The following is a 25,771-nucleotide window of genomic DNA, read 5'->3' as shown; positions in this document are numbered from 1 at the left end:
TGAATTTGTTTTATGTGAAATGCATATCATAAAATAAATGGAAAGGATTGTTCCAGACCAGCTGCTGCACCGTGTTTCCTAGCCTGCAGGCTGTGCATTTCACCACGACCACGGTCCAAGACGTGGTTTGTGGTCGTTCGTCTGTGTAACAGCTTGTCCAACAGGGGTCGCTGCAGACATTATTCTGAATCCGCCACTGTTTACGGAAGTCCGAGTGACGTGTCACTGTCCACCGAAGCATTGTGGGAAGGAAAGCGGAGCCGACACGGCCGCCTATGGCAGACCGCTCAATTTAGCAGATATCCTCGACCAAGTGAGCGGCGTCGAGAAACGGGACGTTCAGGGTGACGACGCTGCTCCGCGAAGCTGATGTCAGCGGGCCGTGAAGAGGGCGGACGTGTGCCGGTGTCATCGCTGCTCTTCCTGCGCACCAGCGCCCCAAAAGCAGAGAAGCGGGATATACCGCGTCGATGGACGGCGGCGTTTTCTTTCTCTTCTCCGAGGGAGGCGAATAAAGTAGCGACGGGCTTACAAACCCCCCCGCGGTGGATGGGCGGCGGGGGGCGACTGCGCTCCCACATTCCTTAACGTTTAAAGTTTCTCGAGGTTTTTTTTTTTTTTCCCCCCCCGGCCCACCGGTCGAAGACGCCGTCAAAGATGTCGACCAGCAGCCCCGAGGCGGTGAAGAAATTGCTGGAGAACATGCAGACGGACCTGCGCTCCCTCTCCATGGAGTGCAAGAAGAAATTCCCCCCGGTCAAAGAGGTTAGCCGGCGACGTTAGCTCCACCGGGCCGTCACCTCGGTGTCGTCCCGTTTGTGTGATTTTTTTATATTTTTTTATGCTCTTTTAACAAACGCGTATTTTACACACTTGTTTGCTCTCTCTCTCCCGCCGACCCGCGGGGCCTCTGCTCGGCCGTCTGGTGTGGAGTTGTCCTCGGACTGTGATCGGCGCATTCAAAGTTGTGTCATCTGCCGGGCCTTCGTCCTACTAGGCGTCCAGAAATACAGGACTGTACATGGGTTGTTGTTGTTGTTTTTTTGTGTGTGTCATATGAATGTTGTTCCACTGAAGAAACGTCAGAGGTTTATTTCCAGATCAGCGTGCAGCTACTTCCCGGTTGTGACTGCTGGTTCAGCTGCGGCCGATGGTGAAGTTGGGTAAAACGTGTGTTACTGACTCTGCTTGAACAAACCCTTTAAACAAGCTTGAAGCTTCGTTTTGAACAGTCGATATTGTTCAATGTTAATTGATTGGAAGATATCTTACCTAATGGCTTCTGGACTGTATGATCACATTGCTTACTGACCTACATGTTGCTGTCTTGTTGTTTTCAAACCTGCTGTATGTGGGCAAGTGTTGGCCAATATATTGATATTATATTGATAATTGTGATGAGACTAGATATTGTTTTAGATTCTGGGCATTGAACTATTGTGATATTTGCGTTATGTTGCGTTTTCCTGGTTTTAAAGGCAGGAATACAGTGAAGTGATTTTACTTTCTGAACTTACCAGACTGTTTTATCTATTTATCTACCGAGTCATTAGATCGTCATTACTGATGATTATTTATCAAAAACCTCCTCCTGTAAATATATTGTGAAAGCACCAGTAATCACCCGTTATTTATCATCGCAGTATCCATATCAAGGTGTATTGTCAAACAATATTGTGATTCTTGATTTTGTCCAAATTGCTCAGAACTTAAATTGATAGATGGACATCGCAGAAGAAGCTTTACAACCAAATGTCACGGCTGTTATTTGCGTGGCTAGGTACAACTCGTCAGATAATATCTTGTGATTTCAGAGAGCAAACTATCGAAGCTTTTATTTCTTATTACATCCTTTCGTGACAGAAAAGGTTTTGTCTCAACAGGCTGCTCCGGTACTAACGCCGCCCAGAGCGACTTCATACACACATTGCCTGGAATGACTGAATGTGCCGTCAGCGCCTGCTGACTGACCGACTTTGTTGTTTAGCTCTGTCGGTGACGTTTCTGGTGACTTACTGACTGAGAGCAGAATAGTGCAAGGAGGTACGACGTCAGGGCTTTTACAATGTGTGCGTATTGTTAGATTCACGCTTAGAAGACAGTCAATGCAGCTTTCACGACTCCACTTTGACACAGACGCAACTCTCTCTATCTTTAAACTTGCTCTGCTTTCAGCGGTCCCACGTGACCGGGTCAGAGTAATGCGTCGTAGTTTCTTTTGAGTCGTGAATTGAAGGCTAAATAATAAACATTGCATAATCCAGTTAGGATGCTGATGCAATATAATATTGGATTAACACAACCGACGTTCACTCCTTGTCGTGATTTGATTGCATTTCCTGCATATGCGGACATAAAGATGTTATTCCATGATTTGACTCGTCTCTGAAAAGCACCCAGGGAGCAGCTGGTGTTCGGCTGAGTTGTCTGATTCAACTGACACCCTCTCAGTCAGCCTTAATTCCTTGTAATTCCCAGGTATCGCCAGCTCACTGTTTGCTTGAATATGTAACAGTGGTCACAGGGGTCGTTTGATGAAACGTTCCACTGTATGTGGGGCTTTTGTGGCCATAGAAGTATTAGTCAGCCAGCTCAGCACGGCAATACACATCAGGTCACACAAGTTTAGTTTGTTTTCCTTCAGATCTCACCTTGGATGGGGGCAACATGCGAATGAAAAAGAGAAGTAGGTCCATCAAGTACCTCCAGCTCGTTTGTGTTTCTCGCTACAGATTCAGTCCCTTGACTCGAGTGCTTGATGTGTCAGGTTGATGTGGCAGCCACAAGGGGCCATAAAAAAAAAAAAAAGCATACAGCTGATCTCACATTTAGGCAGCGTGCTGGCCTTTGCCTACGGGCCTCGAGAAGCATCGGCCTCAAATATTGATTTATCATCACCCAGGTTTCCTGGACCTTGCCGGCTTCTTTCCCTCAGGGATCACAGCAGTGCAGAGATCCACTTTGATGTTCCCCACAACCTGAGCTCGCTCACGCTTTGAGTGATGGGGTTGTGATTGAAACAACCTTTTCCAATCCAAGCTGTCGCGCTTATATTTGCTGTGATGTTATTGTGCTACAAACAAGCTGAGTACCGGTGGTCGCAGTTTGAATTTAAAACACTTGCACAGCGGTTTCAACACACCAATGTGGTCTTCGTTTCATACTTTCTTGAGAATTTAGATTTGTTTTTTGAACAGAACTCCTTAATTCCTCATGAAAAATTGCATTCTTATTTGTCGTACCCACATTATCAGCACTTAAGTTTAAACACATTAGCTGCTTTGCATTTTTCAACAGGCACCGTAGTCTCCTCCGTCGCTACTGGTGTGGTTATAAAATGATTGATTGTTTTTAGCGTAACAACCTGCGAAATAGAGCACTATCAGAATTTGATCCATTTGAAAAGTCTATAGTTTTTTTTTTAATCTACATTCAAGTTATCATAAATATAAACTGGAAGTTAGCCTACTTGGCCAGTCCAGCAAAAGTCTGTAGTTTTGAGCATGCCCAGTGTACATTTAATGGAATGTCTCACCAGACACCAGATTTATAAACTCTGTACACTGTGAAATACAAAGAGATCAATCTGACAGCGACGGGTGCAATTAGCATTGTTTGAGTTTATTTGGCAAGGGCTCATTCAGATGCAAAATACCCACACTTTAAATGTAAGTGACTCATGTTTGTGAATACAGTACATCATTGCAACCAAATCATTGTATTCTTATTGCAAAGGAAAAGTAAGAGAGCCCCGTCCTCTTTAACCAGCCAGCCTTCATTCTGCTTTCTTCCCCATTTCTCAGTAGCTCTCCCACAGCGACGTTGCGCCACAGCCGGTGGATTCTCACTGTTAAAAGGAGCACAAGAACAGTCCCATTGATTATTATTATTATTTTTTTTTTTGTATCATAGCATCACTCTCAGAACGCTCTTCCCCATTCGGCAGCAGTCTGTGAAACCACCACGCCTTTGCTTTTTGCCTCGGTAGGGGGGAAAAAAAACAACAACCCATCAGGCATCCAGCGCTCCGCTCTCGCTGCGTAGATGTAGCTGTATCGAGCTCACGGTTACATTTGACTGCAGAATTAATGAAAGCATTATGGACAACCTTTGTATGAGTTGCTTAGCTCAACTCATTTGCTAGACAGGTCGTGTCTGTACAGCAGACACGAAATGACAAACAACAGCCGAGGATGATTTGGTGAACCGACACTATTGCGCTCAAAGTCGGACTGAATAAGCCCTTTCTTCATCATATGCGAAGTCAGTTCCAGAAAACTGCTTTCTGAGGAAGTCCGTCTGTCATGAGCTTCACTAATGTTGCTTTTCAAAGACACGAGCTGGTTCATACTCGTGGGTCAGCTTCGCTTTGCAGATCGCCACACAAACACGGCTTTTCAGAACAACTGAACGTATCAAGTGCTTCCTGCGTGTGATTTATAGAATGACTGTTCGCTATCAAAAATCTTTCTATTGTAAAAATGTGACAGTCTGCAACGTGAGGCTGCAGATATCTGACTACCTTAGAATACAGACAAAAACTTCATGAACAAAATACTTTATAAAAGAACTGTCAGCTGCTGCTCTCTGTTACAATGACGTCACCAGGCCGCTGGTATTTCCTTCCACATGGCGGTGACTTCATAATGCTGTAACACGGGGAAGCTTTAACAGCACTTTCTATGAGGAAGTAGGTGGAAAACATTTTTTTGACATGCAGAGAGAGATTTTACATTTTCCAGTCAACCATGTTGGAGTTAACGATAAAACCCAAAATGAAACGATTTTCATTTTGAAGAGTTGTGAAGTTTTGTCGAAAACCATTCAAATTCTTCAAATGGGACGATTCATTGTAACAGGTTTGACAATGGAGCACACAACTGTCCCGGAGGCTAAACAGAGGAAACGCAAGCAATCTGTTTGTAATTAGAGGATTTATTGGTTTGCTGGTTCCCTCTGACTGACTCAGATTTTTTACTGCAGCAAAGAAAACAGTTTTTGAGGAGTTGCAGGAGACAGAAGCGTTTAAAAGTCTTCAAGAAGCTCGTATGCGTCTCATAATCTTCAGCCTTGAACCAATCAGAATTTGATCCTGTTAAATCAGACACAGTTATCACTTATAAACATACTGGGGCTCAGCAAGCTTCATAAAAACTCAAAGTACTCCTTCGGTTCTTTTGTCTAATCAATGGGGTTTCTGTTTTTAGACATACTTGGCTGCTTTGGCAAAGCCGAGCACAAAGAAGCCTCTTTTTGAAGGGGACTCGAGACACTATTCATAACTGTGTGAGTGCAGAAAATCATGCTCGTCTTGCTCGCTGCCCTTGTGGCACAGGATGCAGAATTTCTCAGTGACTCATTGAGGTTGACTGGACTGACGGATGGTGTGCATGTTGCAAGAGTGCTGCGTTACAATGGGGGGAATTGAGCACCACATGTGTGAAGTCATCTGAAAACCAGAAAGTTGAAACATGTTTAGTGGACAATGATATAAAATCGACCTCAAATCCTCATATTTTCACGTTAGCAACACATTTGTTGACTTTTAGCATTTTTCCTCAATAAATGATTATTTGATGATTAAAACTGTTGCTCCTTAATTTAGTTTGCTTGATATTGTGAGACTGTAAATATCGTTTCAAGGGTTTCTTTCTTTAAAATCTTCCACCGTACTTTGCAGTTCTGACATTTGCCTTTTCAGTTCTATCTTACTGCTGCAGCTCAGTGTGGTCTCAGCGACTGGGAATATAATATAATATAATATAATATAAGTAGCAACAGGAGGGTCGTAGGTATTTGGAGCTAAAAAAAAAAAAGAAAAGCTCTCCGTGTTATTGGCTCTGTTTGAGGAACAAAGGAGAAGAGGGAGACAAAGCATTTTTTTAGAGATTAACTTTTCAAGGAGGTGTTCAGTCATAGGCCGTTGACAGAGCATGAAAAGCCCGACCCACTAACCAGCAGTTGCTTGGTAATTGACAGCTTGGCAGGTTGTGAATTATTGACCTCCTCAGTGGCTCGACCCTGTGGCTGTTAAAATAACATGTTTAGGTGTTATGATCATGTTGATGGTCTAATATTGGAGCCAATTGGATGTGAAGGGCAGCTGCTATATTTTCTCCAATCAAAGGTGACGCATCCACAGCAGTATGACTTGCTAATAATGACGTTGTGCTTTAAAGGTGCCACATGTCAGATTAAAGTCACTGTAGCATCCAGTTGGCCGTCAGCCCGGCGCCGAGATTTGGCTGCTTTGTTGATCGTTGTGTATTCATTGCCTTGCTGTTAGTTAGAGGCTTTTTTAAAATTTATTTTTTTATTAAGAACGGATGAATGTGAAGAAAAATGGTGATTGGTTAAGTAATTTTAGCAAGATCATAGTGTCTAGAAAACAGCCACAGCAAAACCATAAGTTGACACCATCGCAAATGTTTTTCTGGATGGTTTGCGTTCTCATTATCTGGACTAAAAGTCTGTTTTGAGTTGTCCAGACAAAGTCAATACTCCTGGTTTGTTTGCAACATAAAGTTGCCTCGGTGTGGTTGATGGCGAGATGACCGGCTAATTGAGCTCGTCGACACAACTGATGTCTGACTGCATCAACAAACAGCAAACTGAGCATATTAACACGGTCAGTGACGTTGCGCTGTACGATTAATGACTTTTATAAGCCATTTAAGCAATATTACACCGACGGTTCAGCGAGACGGGTGCAGGGAGCAGGGTGTGTTGTCACGGTGGTTTGGGCACGTTCCAAACGTACGGTTGACCAATCAGATCGCCGGGTTGCAGCTTGTCGCCGTATAGTGCCACATATCCAACGTCAGCATTAACGGCTATTTACTCACCAGTCAAAAAGAAACGTTGCGAGTTCAGCATCAAACTTCAATCTTTACTACCCAAGTCTGCAGTGGTGAAAAGCAGCGTCGGAGGGGGGGGGGGGGGGGGTTCTTGTTTTGAGTTTCAGCCGTTGCTAAGTTCTTCATAATAAATGTTTGCACACGCTACCTCTTCCTCACGTTGTAGTGAAAGCAGACTGGCCGCTACAGTGACTCACCACCGCTGCTGAGGTGTGGGGTGGTATTGTACGGCGGGACAGACTGGGGCTAGCTGGTTAGCATGCTGACTTCAGTAGTCTGTGCAGCACAATGCAGAGACGTCTTTGGCTTAACACGTAAACTGCTATTTCTTAGCATTTAGTTGACTATTTTAGTTCATTTTTGATCTTCTTAAACTAAAAATCACAGCTATTGCCCCTTTAATGTTGCACACATGGAGAAATGCTGGCAGAACGTTTTGCTGTCCACTAAAACAAGTTGTTGGAATAGAAATTTGATCAAATGTCTTCTTTTTGAAATGTGATTTCATGCTGCATTTCTGTGGCTGCACGCATCATAGGATGATGTGGTGTTTGATGTGTGTGGGGAGTCGTGGCTCCAGTCATTTGTAACACATGCATGCTCAGGATGTAGTCCGTGCAGTCGCTGCATAAAAAAAATGCATCAAGGTAATGGATGTCCATTGGCTGTTTTCTCAGTTGAGAATGTTGCTGCCACGACTAATATTCGTGATATGCTCCGTGTTGGGATTTTTTTCAAGAATAAAATAATCAAACGGTTACAATGCAAAACTGACGCCATGAAGTGCGAGTAGCTAAATGTGTGGAAGAGCAGGTAGATGACAAGACTAGTATTTGTACTCACTATTTACTTCTTTCTTGTCATTTGTAGGCTTTTGCAAACCATCACAAAAATTACAGGGGAATTAAAGGGAATCTTTTGGACAGGTTATTTAGTTATAAGTGGTGCGATTTTATGGGAAAGGGGAAAAAAAAAAAAAAAAAAGGAAGAGCAGAGGTTGGAGAGAAAGAGGGAATATCTTGACAGGTTTGTTGTGGCTTGCGGTTGTTGTAGAAAGATAAGAGCAGCTTCAGTTTAGTCTGGCAAATCTGTTTCGCTCACACAAACACAGAAAAAGACACATTTAGTCTTGTACCCATGTCATCCCCTTCCTCTCTCGACATGCCTCCTTCCCTCCTTTCCATTTTCTTAGCATCTCACTCCTGCCAGACACTCCACCGGGAAAATCACTTTGTACTAGCACATCCCCTCCCAAGTTCAACACCCCCCCCCCCCCCCACACACACACACACACACACCTCACCCCCCACCAAACAATAATGTCTCTCTGCAGCCACGCCTTCCTTCCTGTTTCTCCTCCCGTGGCCATCATCACCAGAAGTTGTGTCCACCACCAGCGCTGCGCTATCAGCGCCTTTTGATCCGTGCTCCATGAAATGGTAACCTACATGTGTCCCCCTCTCTCTCTTCTTCTCTAGGCTGCAGAGTCTGGCATTGTGAAGATTAAGACCATCGCAGCCAGGAACACAGACATACTGGCAGGTGAGAGATAAGAATGGCGTTTAGCTGTTCAGAAGAAGGGTGACGTGTGATCAGCTCACTCAAATTTGAAAAAAAATGTGCAGAGATGAATTCTTCTACCATCTGTTTCTAGCTTTCTATTGTTAACATGGTTATGTTTAGTTTATTTCCACTAATATGACTGATGATAATAAAAGTTGTTTGTTATGTATGTTTTTTTTTTGTTGTTGTTGGGTTTGGGCCACGTGTGCAGAGTTGGCTGCAGTCAGTTACATATTAGTCTACTAAAAATAATTGTTATGAAGATCGTTCAAACACCCGAAGGATAATATCTTCGCTGATTTAAACTAATGTGGTTGAATAAGTCCTGATTGCTTCACAACAAACCACATATCAAAACAAACATCAGAACTTCTCCCTTCTGGTGAGTCACGTCGTTTCTCTGAACGGCAAAGCGTTTTCAATTTATCTGGTTTTGAAGTCACACCTGACCTTTGCATTGCCTCCAGCATCACATCCCATTTTCTAATGAATAAATAACGTATTTGCGGGACTACCACACAGCTGAGTTATTAGCACATATCACAGGGGCGTACGTCCTTCCTGAGTGTGGGTCCTTTGTTCGGGTCCTGGCCCCCCTGAACCGGGCCGCATGTCATTCAAGTGCTCTGTACCCCCTCAATTTTAAAAACGATAAATAATGTATGTGTTTTTCACAGAAATAATATAGAAGCTGTGGTCAAAAGATCATAAATCATTAAAAAAAAAAAAAAAAATTGCTAAGCCACAGAGTTTCCCAGACATGGTTCTGATATTGTCAGATTTGAGACACTCTACACATTTATGAAATGATATATGCACTGCCAGCCTTCTACAGTGAGGTACAGGTAAAAACATACCAATTTCATAAGAGGACCTTTTTCCTTGACATAAAGACAAATATACAAAACCTCTTAAGTAATATCAAATCAAATGATGGATGATTTGGATTGCTAGCCTAAAGAGTCCTGAAGAAAACAAGATATAGCATGAACAGCTAGCTCCTATAATGACCAAGATAGGAAATTCTCCCCCAAAACAGCATTGGGTTCATTTTGATTTTTGATTTTATACACTTTATTAATCCCCGAGGGGAAATTTCTTCACTACAGCAGGGGGGCTCTCATATGGCTAAACTGTAACACTGCCATATTCACACTGGCGCTTTGACAATGCCAGTGTTGATTAATGTGCCGTGTCCTCTAAAATTCACAAATGCGTAAGCAAACAGCAGTAGTGATGGTGTTCTACTCGTAGGACGCCGTGTATCTGCATACAAGACACATACAGAACCACATTACCCAATGTGATTTGATGTATTCTCCTGACTTCATGTCTGCAGTCGGCCTGTGGCAAGTCATGTACAAACGGCCTTCGACTCCAACTCTACTCTATACTAATGCTCATCCTTCCTTCAGCTTTGTTTGTTTGTTTGTTGCCTTTTTCAGCCCTTTTTAGCTGGTTGCTCTGAATTTGACTTTCACTACAACGCGCTTTAAAATGTGGCCGCTCTCTCCATCCACTGATAGAGGAAATCGTTTCAATGCTGTCTTGATGAACAAGTCCAGCTTTTTTGTGCCATTTGCAGAGTTGACACATAGTTGACATTTTCTGAGTTCCACTGATGACTGTCTCCATCCAGCTGCTGCTCTGTAGCTGTAAACTGTACTGCAACTCTCTGCTGAGGAGATCACTTATTTGCGTTCGGGGTTTGCTGGGTGTCACAGCAGCTTAATGAGGTGTTACACAAAGATTGAAGAGTGAAACCTGTTACTCAGTCATAGAATTTAAATTAAGTGTAATGATGGTGAAAATGATACAGGTTGTTGGATGCAGAGCAGTAGTTCACTACGTGCTAATTAGACAACAGAAATGTCACGTTTTAATTTTTTACATGTCATTGTAATGCCATTTAAAATTGCATTATCAAATCCAGTACAAAATATGTTTTAGACTATGAAAGTCAAAAGAATTTAAATCATAATGTTTTTTTTTGTTTTTTTTTTAACTCAATTTTGGATTAATAGTTGTTCATTTTAGAACAGATTGTTATTTAAGGTTAAACAATGTTATCTTTATTCAGCAGTTTTGATCATTTTAAGGTAAATGGTAAATGTCAGCAGCCCGGCCATGCAAAGTACTCGCCTGGCCAAGTGGCCATGGACCCTTGGGCCGGCAGACAGGAGGAACCAGGGGTTGAACCCGCTCTAACATCTGAGCCACAGATCCTCTTGTATCTTTTTCTTAGTAAAATGTTTGTTTTCCAGCCATTCTTCTGCAGTACTGGTTTGATTACATTGATTTTTAGACAACAAAAGGCATCTGATCAATAAGAAATGCTTTAAAATGTTAGATCCTTCGAGTGGCATGCTGTTTTTTTAATTTTTTTTTATACAAGCACGTTTATTATTTGCATTGATTTTAAGTAAATGACATGACAATGTCTTCCATTACACTGTGAAATTTGCCTGAATTCCCAAATTATATCTGTAGCCCACATAAAAGAAAAATCCTCCAGTAATATGTGGTCTTTATCTGTGTGCTTTCCCTGCAGCACTGAAGGAGAACAGCTCCGAGGTTGTGCAGCCTTTTCTGATGGGCTGTGGCACCAAAGAGCCAAAGATCACCCAGCTGTGTCTGGCTGCCATCCAGAGGCTCATGTCCCACGAGGTGGTATCCGAGGTGAGGTCCATGAGCTGGCCTGCTACTTTGAAATGCTGGCATACGCACACACTGAAGCTTACGGTTAGAATTTAGATGTATACACAAAAAAATATGTATTTGTTATAGTCAAAATGAAAAAAGAATGTTAATATCAGTTTATGAAAAGCAATAGTGTGATTGCATGCACGTTATTCTTTACATTAGTCTTGCAAAATATAATAGAAATATCCGCTTTGGTGAGTTTTTACAAGTAGAATAGAAGAGGCCTCGACTCTCATCTGGATTCCTCTCTATGTGTCATGGCACTTCACAGATGATACAAGGTGACTGTCGTCTCCTCAGCGCCAAGTTAATACTTGTGTCCTTGTGGAGAATGTTGTTTCCGTGTAGGTGTTAAGAAAACTAATTTCCAAAGAACAGCAGTATTGAAAACAAATCTTCAAAGTTTCAGACAGGCAGTGTGCTTCTTGCATGACATATAACGTCAGTGTTATATGTCCACACTCAAGTGTATATGTGTACACATTTAAGTTCACCTGCCACCTTAAGCTCATTCTTTCTGATATCCTACGGCTGATTAATTCAAATCCATACTAGAATCAATGCAACTCATCAATACCTAATCTGGCAATGTGATTATAAGAATGGTTAATCTAAATTCCTGCCTGTCACTGGCGGCTACATCTGACAGCACCAACCCCCCCTCTACCTCTTCCACTGCTCGTTATTGAGCGGTCTGCAGAGTTTCTGTATTCGAGGAAACCATCGACCTAGAAAATGGATTATGAAGCTGCTCAAACACGTTTACATGATCTGCATGTGCAGTGGCAGTTCAACAACCCTGAAGAGCTCGCTGGACTAAGGTATCCATCCTAGGAAATGGGTGCGTGTCATAGCTTCTTAAATGAAAGTGTAGTTTAATATCAGCTTATGTGATGGGTGGAGTGATTTTCAACCTTCTGAATAACCCAGCTGGAGGCAGTCTTGAGATGAGAACGGTTTCCAAGCGCGACTGCCTCGTTAATACACCGTAAAAGAGCGTTATTGAAAGCTCATTGAGTTAACCAGGCTTTCTACATGTCAGCCATTTATTTGATTAGGTTAAAATAGGTTCCAAAGCTGCGAGAGACAAAATGCTCCACACTCCTGGAATAAATTCTCCCTCAAGAGGTCTGTCATGAGTCATGACAGGCCACTCGGTGCAATTTTGATCAACACTTTTTCTCTCTTTGGTCCATGCTAAGCATATCTAGGTTACTACAAATCATTCAATATTCTATTATTTCTTCATGTGTGTATTGACACACTTTCTTTTTGGGGTGAATTTTGTATGGCCTGCAGACACCCAACAGACACAGATCATACAAATGTGAATCAGATTGTATAGTAGCATAGCCTCACTATGATAAATGTGTTTTTTTGTGGCGTACTTTAAGGTGGGTGAGTGAGGCAGATTTTCTCAGTTCGTCTGAGCTTTAAAATGTTTCTATTCTGAAAGACATGACTTGGTTTGCTTTCTTTCTGCCGTCTCCCAAGGTTCTTTATCCTTGTCTTCAAGTGGTTATCAAACTATTGGACCTGACAAACATCGAAAACATCACACTTCACAAACTCTTCAAAACACACATCGAACCTTGCAGTACTCTTTTTTGTTTTGTTTTTTTGCCAGCGGCTCTCCACCTCAGAATCTTTGAACTGCAGATTTTGAAAGCTAAAACCTCCATAAGACAAAGCTAAACTTCCTTCTGATTCTTGGTGCCACTCGAGAGCCACAGCTGATACTTTGTCATGTACAGGAGATGTGGTCATACTTCATGGCATTTTGTCTTATGGGGGAAAGAGAGTGAGATTTGTTTCAATGTCTTCATATAAAACACCTTAACAGGACAGAACAGACACTGTTATTGATGGCACATACAGTACAAACACCTCAGTAACAAGACTGTTAACATTTCCTAATGCAGACATCAACCTGTGCATCAAAAACACTTTTAATCAAAGTAAAATCTGAGTAAAACGAGTCAGAGAAAAAGGTTGTTGTTGTTGAATGATTGCTCTTCATCAAGAGAGAGTCAACATTCAGAACTGCTTCCAAACCCTGGAGAATTGTTTGTTAGCTTCAATGTAGTATTAAATCTGTGAGTAGAGAATAAAAGTCAGGTGGAATCCTGCAGTATGTTGAATGTAGCTGTGAAAAGAAAAGAAAAAAGTTTATTGTTGTGATTTTATTTTTTATTTTTGTTTGCTTTGAAATCAAGCCCCCCCCCCCCCCCCCCCCCTGTGGCTCCAGACCGTTATTACACAGAAGAGCAGCTCACAGAGGATGCGTGTCGAGTACTTTTATTTTAAAGAGTTCGACCCAGGAAAGGACACACTGTCACTTACTGTCAGCATCAACATGAACCGGCAGCTCGATCTGCTGTTATTGAACTCTTATGATGTTGTGACCCCGAAGCGGGCAGCGACAGCTGGTCCCACAAGTGTGTGTGTGTGTTGTTGGTTTTTTTTGTGTTTTTTTTACATTCACACACTGGTGCAGACGTACACACGTTTTGACTAAAAATCAATGTTTGAGTCTCGTGTGTGTGTTTTGTGTGTAACAGGCAGCGGCGGGGAACATCATCAACATGTTGTGGCAGCTGATGGAGAACGGTTTGGAGGAGCTGAAGCTTTTACAGACAGTTCTGGTCCTGCTCACCACCAACACAGTTGTACATGATGAAGTTCTTTCCAAGGTACAATCATACAGTCTACACACACACTCTTTCCATATATATATATATATATATGTTAGAATATATACTTTCTACTCCCTTGTATCCAGACCTTAATGCTGTACATGTGGACTCAGAACCTTGCAGGTTTCCATATAACCCACTTCTCTTCTAGTCATCTATTTAACTGTGTCGATAGTAATTTATTACACACATTGTTTCAGATTTCCTTACTCCAGTGTTTGCAGCATCTTAACATTTTGTTCAATGTTACTGGACATTAATATATTGAAAAGCTTTTAAGACGTCCATCTACGATATGAAGTTACCACGTCAGTCCTTGTAACCTGGAATGGCAGAGAACCCACATGATTCTACCCCTCTTGATGATGGACCTCAGTTTATATGATATATTTATCTATTCATGCAGTGTAATTATTTTATCTTGTCTTCATGCCCAGGCCATTGTCCTGTGTTTCCGTCTCCACTTCACCAAGGACAACATCACCAACAACACAGCGGCCGCCACCGTCAGACAGGTCGTCACTGTGGTGTTTGAGAGGATGGTGGCAGAGGACGAGCGTTTTAAAGGTTAGATGACATGTTGGAAGAAAATAGAGAGTCTATATATGAATGAAGATGATGAATGGGATTCACACTATTTAGAGAGAAATTTGATGGATAAAGAATCTGCATGAAGTTCACTACCATGGTTAAATTCTTTCTGCTTCAACCTTCTTAATAGTGAATTTCCTGCTTCTGAAAATCACTCTTTATTTTCTATAGTTGCTGAAATTCCTAAAATATAAATTGTATTCAGGCATTGTGGAGCATCCTCCTCCTGTCCAGGGAAACACCAACCGGCGGTCTGTTAGTACTCTGAGACCCAGTGCTAAGGATGCATACATGCTGTTCCAGGTATGTCCACCAGGGGGTGCTAGCCCTCTTCACATTATGAAGTTTTATCATTTGTGGACAAAAAATAAAAATGACTGATAGTACCAGCTTCATTGCCTTGGATTTTTATGTTGAAAATAAGTAAGAAATAACTGCTTTTATCTCTGCGATGAAGTGGAATGATTTCTTCAATGGTCCCTTGTCTCCAAGTCCCATGTTGTTTTCCCCCCATTCATCACTTATGTGTAGATGCGTATCTTCCCAGCAGAGCCCTGCTGTGATGTCTGTGAGTATAACACTCCATTGTTTTGAATGTCTTTGTGTGCCTTCCTGCAGGACTTGTGCCAGCTAGTGAATGCTGACGCCCCCTACTGGCTGGTGGGGATGACAGAGATGACCCGCACATTTGGCCTGGAACTGCTGGAGTCTGTCCTTAATGATTTCCCTGGTGTATTCCTACAGGTACACACACTGCTATAATGTTATAATCCATGTTATGGGCACTATTGTGCACCTCGGTGCAGTTCAACGAATTCTCTTTCACAGTATTAAATATTAAAAAATTTCCCCTCGGGGATTAATAAAGTAACTACCTAACCTAACGTGTATCGGTATCACTTCATTTGAGATGATCCCAGTCCACTTCGCTCTCTCTCTGTTTCCCGCCCAGCACCAGGAGTTCAGTTTCCTGTTGAAAGAACGAGTGTGTCCCCTCGTCATCAAGCTCTTCTCTCCGAACATCAAGTTCCGTCAGGGCAGCAGCAGCGCCGCCTCACCAGCGCCTGTAGAGAAACCTTACTTTCCCATCTGCATGAGGTTGCTGCGCGTGGTCTCCGTCCTGATCAAACATTTCTACACCTTACTGGTAAGGGACCGACCGGTCTGCGGTGATGGTCGACTGGCCATAATGTTGCCTGATGGATGATTTATGTCGAAGAGATTTTCTCAAGTTTAGAGCCGATGCACTTAATTGATCTGGTCTGATTAGCATTGGATTAGTGTAGCAGTAGTTTCGCCTTAGTTCTGCACCAGGCACTTCACTGAGCTTAGCTGCATTTTGAGTAATTCAGAAATGCAGCTGTTTTTATTTAGTGGTATTCTATCAATTCTTAAGATGGAAATTTGTCTCATTGCCCGTGTCCATCAACAAGGCAGCCACAATTTCTGCGAGCCAGAAACCAGCTTCCTCAGAGCCAGAAGGGATTTGGATCTCTTTTTTTTTTTTTTTTTGGGGGGGGGGGGTTGGACCGTCTGTCTTTGTTTAAGCCAGCCAAGTGTCTAATGTGTGTGTGTGTGTGTGTGTTTGTTTTGCAGGTGACTGAGTGCGAGATCTTCTTGTCTCTGCTGGTGAAGTTTCTGGATGGTGAGAAGCCGCAGTGGCTGAGAGCAGTGGCAGTGGAATCAGTCCACAGGCTGTGCGTGCAGCCTCATTTATTACGGTGAGCAATGTTAACTTCTAACGAAACACGTTTTAGTTAATGAGCCTCAAAACTTAAAAATGTTATTTTTCCTCTCTTTGTTAAATATTCATATTGCACAGCTGCATTAAGCAAAAACACTGTAATCGTGCTTCATATTGTTGGTAATGAGTCCTTAATGATTCCTCAATTAAAAACAAAGCAGTGAAATGTATCTGGTTATGATGGCTAAATGTTTCTGTAATTGCTGATTTATCTGCTTTTAGATACAACAACAGCAGAGATTGAGCTAAGCAGAAAAAACACTTTCCACTACCATCCAAATAATACAAGCCAGAGTTTTCCTCCGGTTTCTGGAGGGCTTAAGTGCCGTGGTAGTGGGGGACTAAAAACTATTCATTTTCACATAATTATTTACTGTTATCATTACAATATTCATTTAAAAATCCATTGTCTGCCGCTGTTAAAGATTATAATCACCAAACATTGGTAAACAAAGCTTATAGACATATGGGTGTTTCATCTAAGTGTTTTAATGGCAGGGAAACCCCTGCACGCTAGCTTTGTCAGCCATCTCGAATTTCAGTGCTGAAACTGTCAACGCTGTTAACAAACTACAACATAGTTGAAATGATAAGAATAATTTTTAACCATGCCACTAGCACAGTTCTGGGAATAGCAGTGTTTGTCAGTGACTCATAATTTGTTGATCTCTTTGGTCTTGAATGAAATGTCTGGACACTTAACATGCCAAAATGTCTCATGTAAAATGTATCCATGTTAGTATGCAAGCACAGTCTGAAATATCCTAAAATGCTGTTTTCTGTAGTCAAGTCTTGCACTATGTCAGAATTCAGTCCGTGCTGTGTCAGATCTTTTATCTCAATGTTCGCTGTCCTTTTTCAGTTCGTTCTGCCAGTCATACGACATGAAGCAACACTCCACTAAGGTATTCAGAGACATCGTCAATGCCCTGGGGTCCTTCATCCAGTCCCTCTTCATTGTCCCCAATGGGGGCAACACTGCTGCTGTCAGTGCACCTCCTGGTCAGTTGACTGAGTAATCATGTTCAAGATTCCCAAAGCTATATATTTTATTCCACCTCATCTTTCTGACTCATGTTTATGCACTCTGCCCCCCACTTTAATCCTCTCTGACTTCCTGTCTAGGTGGGTCAGGTTTGGGGGCCCAGGGCACTGCTCAGGGTGGCCCGGGGACAGGAGGGGTCAATGGCACCCTCACCACCCAGGCTGCGTTTGAATACCGTGGTACCTGGATCCCACTCATGACTGTTAGTGTCCAGGGCAGCGCCAAGGCTACCTAGTAAGAACTGCAACCACATATACTTCAGACAGTCACTTTCTGACTCCCGTTATCCATTTTCTTTCATGTGTATGTAATTATTTTCTCACACACAGAGCAAGTGCAGCGAAGGGGAACAAAATATGTTTGTGGGATTATTATTAAGGTGTGTGCTGCCAGCCCTGATAAATAATTTGTCTCTAAAGCACAAGGGATTATAGGAAGGCAGAGATCAAAGGCACGATTGTCATTAGTCTAAAATACAAGGAGCCACATTAGCCTTCCTGTAACAAAGATGTGTTGTCTAAAAATGATCCTCTCTGACAGCAGTGCTGTATATTTGCTGTAATTTGCTCTGCCCCTTTGTTACCCAGTTTAGAGATGCTGGACAAGGTTGAGCCCCCATCCATCCCGGAGGGCTATGCCATGTCGGTGGCCTTCAGTGCCCTGCTCGACCTGGTGAGGGGCATCACCTCCATGATTGAAAGAGAACTGAGGATTGAGGAGGAAGCAGCTGCTGAATTCAGGGAGGCTCACCCTGACCAGGAGTGGAAACTTCAGCCTGGTGAGAGGGGAAAAACATTGTGTCATGTTCTGATAATGCAGTGAAGTGTAAGATATAAATAAATCAAATTAAATATAAAGAAATAAGTAGAAGTGTAATTGTTTTAACTGACAAGCAAAATCTTTGAGAGGAAATTCGCATTTGTACGCATTCATATATATTCACAGTCTGTGCTTTTTTACTGCATGATTTCCAAACAAACCTTTTAGGATTCTTGGTGGTAGCACTTCTATGACCCCTGGTGGCCAGGATTATACTTGTATGTCTTTACATTTTCAAAAAGGATATGGAAAATAGAAGGTTGTGTTGCCTCTCCTTCCAAATAAACTGTCCAAACTCAAGTGCAACAATTTTCTGAGTAGACACAGTGAAAGTTTGTTTCTCTGTCTCAGGAGCCCACCTGGTGTGGGAGGAGATGGTCGGTGCCTGCTGGTGTGGCCTCCTGGCTGCCCTCTCTCTGCTGCTGGATGCCAGGTAAACGTCTTTCAGCCTTCATATGGACTGCTGCTCTGTAGTCAGCAATTATGTTACATGTTTACAGAAGTGATTCAAGCAGGAAAGAAATACTCCGTGTTAAATTACACACCACGAAAGAGAATGTTTTCATCTATACAGTATCTGCATAATGGAAGTGGAATTTTTGTTTACAAAGCCCCAACAGCAAACAGACATGTGAACTTTATTTCATGTTGCAATGTTTAATGCCAATAAATGGCACATTTGGCATGAAACGAGCAGAAAAAGACAAACGTATCATTACTTCCAGTTATATCAGTTAATCGTTAACAAAAATGTAATGTCCGTGAAGTCCGATCTCTCACAGGAAGTCAACTTGGTCCTGAGCTGTTTTTTTCGCAGGGCAGTTTAGATCGAATGTTTTCAGAGACCATGTTGCACTATTTAAATGCATTTTTTTTAAATAAGTAGTTGGAAGAAAACCCAGTAGTTAACTTGTGTTGCTATCATGAGTTTTCTGTTTTTAATTCAAAAATGAAGATTCATCGTCAGTCTGAATGTATCACATGCTATATTTTCCTCCTCTGTGTAATCGTATCCTTCTTTAATGATACACTTAGGTCTGAGTCATCCTTAATGGCATTTTTGAGGACATTACCGCTTATTCAGTACCACAGTACGAGGAAAAAAAAATAGCAGTCGAAACACACAAATAATACTACTGATACACCATAAGTATATTTTTCGGTCTTCTCTCTTCCTTTTCCTCTTGTCCTGCTTCTCCAGCACTGATGAGGCGGCCACAGAAAACATCCTGAAAGCAGAGCTGACCATGGCCTCGCTGTGCGGTCGTCTCGGCCTGGTGACGCCTCGGGACGCCTTCATCACGGCTATCTGCAAGGCCTCTCTGCCACCGCATTACGCCCTGACTGTTCTCAGCAGCAACGCCGCCAACCTCTCCAGCAAAGGTACGCCCCTGCAGCTGACAATTGAGAATGCCACTTAAAAACGATATGGAAAACATAGTGTAAGCTTTACCTCAGGTGTCACGTTAACTCCTTTTTTGTTGTTGTTTGCTGTACACGTGTGTCACAGAGATACCATATCGCCTGCATGCATGCACGAATACAACTGAAGATATCTGGATCACACTGCAAACCATTAAAAGTCCCCTCTGCAGCCCTGAGGATGGCCTCTGGTCCTGTGTATTGATGTTGTATTAATGAGCACCGCTAATCTTTCATATGGTTCAATGTGATCAACATGTTAACTGTTGGCACTCTGCCTGTCCCTATTGACCTACTCATATTGCATTAATCCATAACTTTTCACTGTGGCTTCCAATTAGGAACTCCAAGGAGAACATGTCAGGGGAGCGCAGACGTACACACGCACACGCACACACACACGCACGCACACACACACACACAGCTGCTCTCAAACCAACCGCTCAGACATTCCCTATTTGCATATCAGCTTGTAGAGATAAAGCTGGAAAATTGGGTCTTGACTCGCGATGGATGTTTGCCGCGGAGTTAATTAAGAGAGCTTTTCTTGCATGTCGTAAGCTTGTTACAAAACCTGTTTGTGTGTATGACTGAGCCTTTACCCCTGTGTGTATGCGTGTGTGGGTGTGTATTTGCACATGCGTGTGTGCGTGTCCTCCACAGCCTACTCGATCCAGGGCCAAAGTGTGCAGATTATCAGCCCCTCCAGTGAATCTCATCAGCAGGTGGTGGCTGTGGGGCAGCCACTCACTGCCCAGCCCCAGGGCACTGTGGTGGTAAGGACACACATACATACATAGTTTTCAAGAGGCCATGGTTGCACTTGACATTTATTATTGTAGCTCATATAGCAATTTTCCAGAAATAAAGCTTATAAACATTTTATAATTAAAACAAATTATTCAAACTGTAATCTTTCAGAGAGGGTGTGATGGCTGCAAAAAGAAAGCCAAATAAATTGCTCTTTGAGAGGATAAACACCCTCTCTAAAAGAGAGCTGTAGTCATGACGACATAATCTGAGTCCAACACTTGAATCTTACTCAAGATAAACAGGCAGACAAAAGGACGGAGTCAAATCTAGACTAAGAACAAAACAAAAACACGTAACAAATTAAACCGCACTCAATTCGAACCTGTTTTATTTTGCCATTTGTGAATTTCAGTGTCTCTGACACAGTAAATATAGACAGAATACCTTAAATGTGCAATTCACAATAAGGTAGGTCCCCTCTAAGGTAGTTTCTCTGAGCAGTTACACAAATCCTCACATAAAATAAAAACAGACACTTTCTGTCTCAAGACGCCAGTCAGGTAAAGGGTCAGTGGTTATTAGCAGGGCAGGCATGCCTGTGCATCTAAATTTTCCTCGAGGGCAATTACATATAAAAAATACATGTGCCGTGACCTTGACCCCGACCTGCAATAATTATGCCGCAATTGCAATTTTCCACATAGTTTCCCCTCTCTCTTGTTGTTACTACAATTCTCACAGTTGTGGCCGACTTCATTCTGCACCGCTAATAGATTGTAATTTTATTAAGACAGAAAATTCAGGCTTTTTCTACTCATTTTGCTCTTGAAGTGTATCAGCGTTTTCCCAGTAATGTATGCATTCAAATGTACTGTTTTATGCACTGACTGTCTGTCCCTCTTTTAGCTGACTGCCAAGAACATCCAGTGTATGCGAACCCTGTTGAACCTGGCCCACTGCCACGGGGCTGTGCTGGGCACCTCCTGGCAGCTGGTACTGGCTACACTCCAGGTACTACAACCAGCTAGCACCACACGGTTACATGTAGACACACACACACACACACACACACACACACACACACACACACACACACACACACACACACACGAATACACACGAATACACACGCACCCATATCTGATTAAACGAGGCACACACACACACACGCATTGGTGTATACTTGAACTGTCTGTCAGGAAAGAAATGACCTGCCAACAAAACATTTTCAAATTGTCTTACATTGCTTGTTTTGAATGTTGTTGTTTTTTGTGCTTTGTACAGCTTTTAAAAACAGACACTTGTCTGTTTTTTAGATTTTAAATGTCAGCTCTCTGAACTCATTTACATATCTTCTCATCCCGGTTGAATCAAACAAATGTCTAACAGCATGTCATATGTACATTTGAAGAGTACATTTTGTTCCTCCTTCAGTTTCTCCTTTTTCTCTCACAGCACTTGGTGTGGATCTTGGGGCTGAAGCCGGGGGTGGGTGGTGCCCTGAAGCCTGGTCGAGCAGTTGAGGGACCCAGTACAGTGAGTTTTTTTTTTTTTTTTTTTTTTTTAATTACCTGCATGTTCAGCATGCATCATAGTTTTTGTTTCTCAGGTGATTAGCTAACTGGCTGCATTTGTGTCTGAACAGGTGCTGACAACAGCAGTGATGACAGACCTGCCCGTCATCTCCAACATCCTGTCCAGACTGTTTGAGAGCTCCCAGTACGTATCACTCAGAATAAAAAACTCCAACTACTTATCCCAATGCTTATGCTCTTAGATAGATAGCCTAAATACATCGTCGTGAATATTAATTGGGCTTGCCTGAAGAACACCACGTTTTTGGAGACAGGAGTGCTTCCTGTTGCAAGTCTTAATTCTCAGTAGTTTAAACTATTAATGCTAAATAAGATACGCATGTGTAATGTACAATATGTATTTTTTGTGTGATCCAGGTACCTGGATGATGTGTCCCTGCATCACCTGATCAATGCTCTCTGTTCCCTCTCTCTGGAAGCCATGGAAATGGCTTATGGGAACAACAAGGTAAAAGGTTTCTATATTTCTTTCATGTTTAGGATATTTCTTTGTCGTGATTTGGTTCAAATGAACTTTCATTTGTGCACAAGGTGTCTAGTATTTACATACAGCTCCTGTTTTGTGGTCATGGTGCAGGAACCATCTCTATTTGCGGTTGCCAAGCTGCTGGAAACTGGCCTAGTCAACATGGATCGTATCGAGATCCTGTGGAGACCCCTGACAGGCCACTTATTGGAGGTAACTTCTGCTTACAGCTAAAGCCCATGCAGTGCAGATAAAGAATCTAAAGCAGTATTGTTGTGACTGCACTTCATTCAAATGCAATGAAAGATACAAAATACAGTTCATAATGAATGTAGCCTACTTTAATCAACCACGGTTGTACAGTAATATCATTTCTGACACTTTCAACGTGTCATTTACTTTTTATCTGACTAGCGGATTTGATCTTAGATGATACATTTAAGCCAAATCTGACCTGTTAAATTGGTGCTAGAGATATATTTTTTTCTGAGGTTTAATGATCTCATTGGCAATCTCTATGAAGAGTTGAAACAAATCTCTCAAGATAATGAATGCTACAAGTTCTAGGAATGTCAAAATACTTGCCCTTTTCACCAGACCGTTTGAAGTTACTTTACCGAGCAGCAAACCTTTAATGATGACATCTTCCATGGGAACTAAAGTGTATAGCTGTAAAAGGCTTCGGCTCGGTGGTTTCAACATGAAGGAGGACAATTGTTGAACAAACTATATGGAAGAGTTGAAAGTTTTTAATTAGTGTTACACTTTTAGTATTACAGTGACTGTCATAATTTCTATTAGATTGTAGTGTGTGAGAGATTCTTAGTTGTTCCTGCATTTTGTTGAAACATAAAGTTACTAACAGATTGTTCACACACATGAATTCAAAGAGCCGGACCAGCAGCAGCTGCAGGTGTTATTCATTCATTCATTATTTGTTTGCGAGACTTGATTTTGTAGCTCTGCACCTGCTGCTTAGCTCGACAGCTACAGTACAGGGGAACATTGAGAAAGGCTCAACTTTATGGAAATGTGCACCGACACAGTGCGGGCGACAGCCAGGCAAGAGCTACAGTCATTGCAACTGGGACCAGGATTTCAGTAATTGCAACAGGGACGCAAGCCAACCTGACGCGACAGCTCGGGCGTCATTGTGGCTGAAATTCAGTTTCAGCAAGGTTAAAAAAAAAAATAAAAAAAAATGTCCCCAGACAATGCTATTGTAACAGGCTGTGCAACAGGACACGGACTGCTACATGTAGTATGGCAGATATGTCAAAAAAAATAAATGCACGTGGCGTTGAATTAATGTTCACCACATTTTACCAGCTGTTTGAATCCGTATGTGTGAACACAACTACTGTAAACTGAACCATAGGTATCTTGTATATCTGTAAAAGTGTGTGTTTGGAGGTTTTCTTCACATTTTCTTTTATCTATCTCCCCTCTCTTTTGCTCTCCTGTCTGTTTTGCAGAAGGTAAGCTCACATTCTCTCCCCTATAAACACTGGCTTATCCCTCATTCTCTCGCTCTTTTTTTTTTTTTTTTTAATATCCCAATCTGTTGTGTTTCCCTCTCGGCCCGATATTAACATGTTGGAGTTGAGAGGTCGGCTGTGTCACAATGTGTCCACACAGTGCGCTTGTGCCTCTATCTGTGTTTGATCTTCCATTATTGTGGGCAGTGAAGCCCTGATTCAGCACAGAAGTAGAATCTAAAGCTGCACCTGCAATATACGCTTGGATAAAATGCTGAATATCTTTGTGTGCCAGCTTATTCAAATTTAGTGCTTTATATATTTTGAAGGAAATGTAATGCCGTCACCTTTACTATATCTTTATATACCGATGTAATTAATAGTATAATGAAAATGAGGCTTTGAATGGATACAAAAGGGTACACATGGATCATCTGGGCTCTGAGGCAGTAAAGCTACAGTATCGACTTAGCTGCCCGTCTTTATGCCTGTGAGGAAAGTTTTGTTTTTCCTCTTACAATCTGATGCTATTAAAATAAAACTGATAAACAAAGATGATTGTTCAGGTTTTGTACCACAGTACTGTAATATTCTCTGAGCCTGGCCTCTCCATGTATATCTACACATGTATTTATAATCACAACGTCTGTCACTGCATAATCTGTTGTCCCAGGGGGATCCCAGTCTCTGTCACTCAGTCTGTTTATTTTTCCCACTCTGACCACTGCTGGGAAAGCACTGCTCTGAACAGCCTCTGCATCAGATCTGTCCCTGTGTGCACGTGTCTGCATTTGTGTGTATATTATTGTGGTGTGTCCTGCAGGTCTGCCAGCACCCAAACTCCAGAATGAGAGAGTGGGGGGCTGAGGCGCTGACGGCGCTCATCAAAGCTGGGCTTGCCTACAAACACGACCCTCCTCTGGCTCAAAATCAGGTAGGAAACACCACAAGTACCGTACGATGAGAAAATCTGCTTTAGAAAGTTGTACGTGTAAAAACCATGTCAGGCACACACAAAGCAAAACAAAATCTACACCTACAATAAATGTATGGTTTTGTCACAGTTGTATGTAATGCTGACATTTGAGAAAACCCGTCCACTGTCACACTGCAAGTCATGACAGATAAGTGTTTGCTCAGAATGTGCAAAACAGAAAATGTCACAGTCACTTTCTCTCGTCACTCATAAACACCGAGCGTGTGACCTTCACCTCAGCGAGACAGATAAAGGGAATTGCACGTCGCTTATCTAAGAGGGCAGAGGAACTGTGTGGAGGTTAATAGAACCGCACGGAGCCACAAAACTGATAGTTGTCCTACAGAAATGCACAGTGCTTCTTTCAGGTCTTTCCTGCAGTGTGGGCAAGCTTTTACCTCCTCACGTAGCTGTGCTCAAAAACCTATTGTTTTCTAAAACCAATTCTAAGTACAATGACTCACCGCCTGAAGCACAGTGCAGGTATTTTTTAAAAACAGGTACTAAACCAAGTGCTTATTTTCTACAATACATCCAGAGTATTGAAGCTTTTTTTTTTTTTTTTTGCCTTTCCAACCTGCTTTCTCCGTAGATGGCAATTAATGCAAGTTTAAAAATCTTGAAAAATGAGAAATGATGTTTATGCAGTAGTCACCATTTAATAAAAAATATTTAGTCGGCCAGACTTTCACATATTAGAAATTGTAACAGTGAGCCATAAAGCATCTCCGTTCATTACAGCAACCTCTCGTTTGTTTGTGTCAGAAAAAAAACGAGAGAGACTTTAATGAATTGTTTTTAAGAACTGTCGTTGCAGGTATCTGCTAGATTTTACCAGGTCTTACTTGTCTTCATCTAAAATCACTTAAAGTCAACATGACAATGGCAACACTCAATGTACAAAGTTAAATGAATTAGGACACATTTCTTAAATTCCTTAGATCAGATGTTTCTCTCAAATCTTGATTTAATAAATAAGTTGAATAAAGATGACTTTTACTACATTCAGCTGTTCTAAATTTTTAATGTATCAAGTCTGTGTTGTTGGCATAATTAAGTGTAA

General features: G+C 42.0%; 1 protein-coding gene across 2 annotated transcripts in view; it reads left to right on the top strand.

Moving 5' to 3' along the window:
- Nucleotides 1-212: 212 nt before the first annotated feature.
- Nucleotides 213-25,771, top strand: part of mon2 (MON2 homolog, regulator of endosome-to-Golgi trafficking) — a 36,473-nt gene continuing 10,914 nt past the window's right edge. For both annotated transcript variants that reach the window (XM_069161919.1, XM_069161918.1), the window contains exons 1-21: nucleotides 213-765; nucleotides 8,336-8,399; nucleotides 10,972-11,099; nucleotides 13,685-13,816; nucleotides 14,257-14,386; nucleotides 14,616-14,713; nucleotides 15,029-15,154; nucleotides 15,363-15,557; nucleotides 16,007-16,131; nucleotides 17,017-17,156; nucleotides 17,280-17,433; nucleotides 17,787-17,977; nucleotides 18,370-18,451; nucleotides 19,220-19,401; nucleotides 20,104-20,216; nucleotides 21,100-21,204; nucleotides 21,649-21,729; nucleotides 21,839-21,912; nucleotides 22,146-22,236; nucleotides 22,366-22,467; nucleotides 24,556-24,666. In XM_069161919.1, coding sequence (XP_069018020.1) covers nucleotides 658-765; nucleotides 8,336-8,399; nucleotides 10,972-11,099; nucleotides 13,685-13,816; nucleotides 14,257-14,386; nucleotides 14,616-14,713; nucleotides 15,029-15,154; nucleotides 15,363-15,557; nucleotides 16,007-16,131; nucleotides 17,017-17,156; nucleotides 17,280-17,433; nucleotides 17,787-17,977; nucleotides 18,370-18,451; nucleotides 19,220-19,401; nucleotides 20,104-20,216; nucleotides 21,100-21,204; nucleotides 21,649-21,729; nucleotides 21,839-21,912; nucleotides 22,146-22,236; nucleotides 22,366-22,467; nucleotides 24,556-24,666 — 2,532 coding nt within the window. In that variant the 5' untranslated portion in view covers nucleotides 213-657. The remainder of the gene's footprint in view (nucleotides 766-8,335; nucleotides 8,400-10,971; nucleotides 11,100-13,684; nucleotides 13,817-14,256; nucleotides 14,387-14,615; nucleotides 14,714-15,028; nucleotides 15,155-15,362; nucleotides 15,558-16,006; nucleotides 16,132-17,016; nucleotides 17,157-17,279; nucleotides 17,434-17,786; nucleotides 17,978-18,369; nucleotides 18,452-19,219; nucleotides 19,402-20,103; nucleotides 20,217-21,099; nucleotides 21,205-21,648; nucleotides 21,730-21,838; nucleotides 21,913-22,145; nucleotides 22,237-22,365; nucleotides 22,468-24,555; nucleotides 24,667-25,771) is intronic.

The sequence above is a fragment of the Embiotoca jacksoni genome, unplaced genomic scaffold (assembly GCF_022577435.1).
Source record: "Embiotoca jacksoni isolate LCO1_2020_lvr unplaced genomic scaffold, fEmbJac1.0.p SCAF_3, whole genome shotgun sequence".
In the NCBI taxonomy this organism is placed as follows: Eukaryota; Metazoa; Chordata; class Actinopteri; family Embiotocidae; genus Embiotoca; species Embiotoca jacksoni.
The sequence above is the reverse complement of the archived record's forward strand: the minus strand, read 5'-3'. Positions and strand labels throughout refer to the sequence as shown.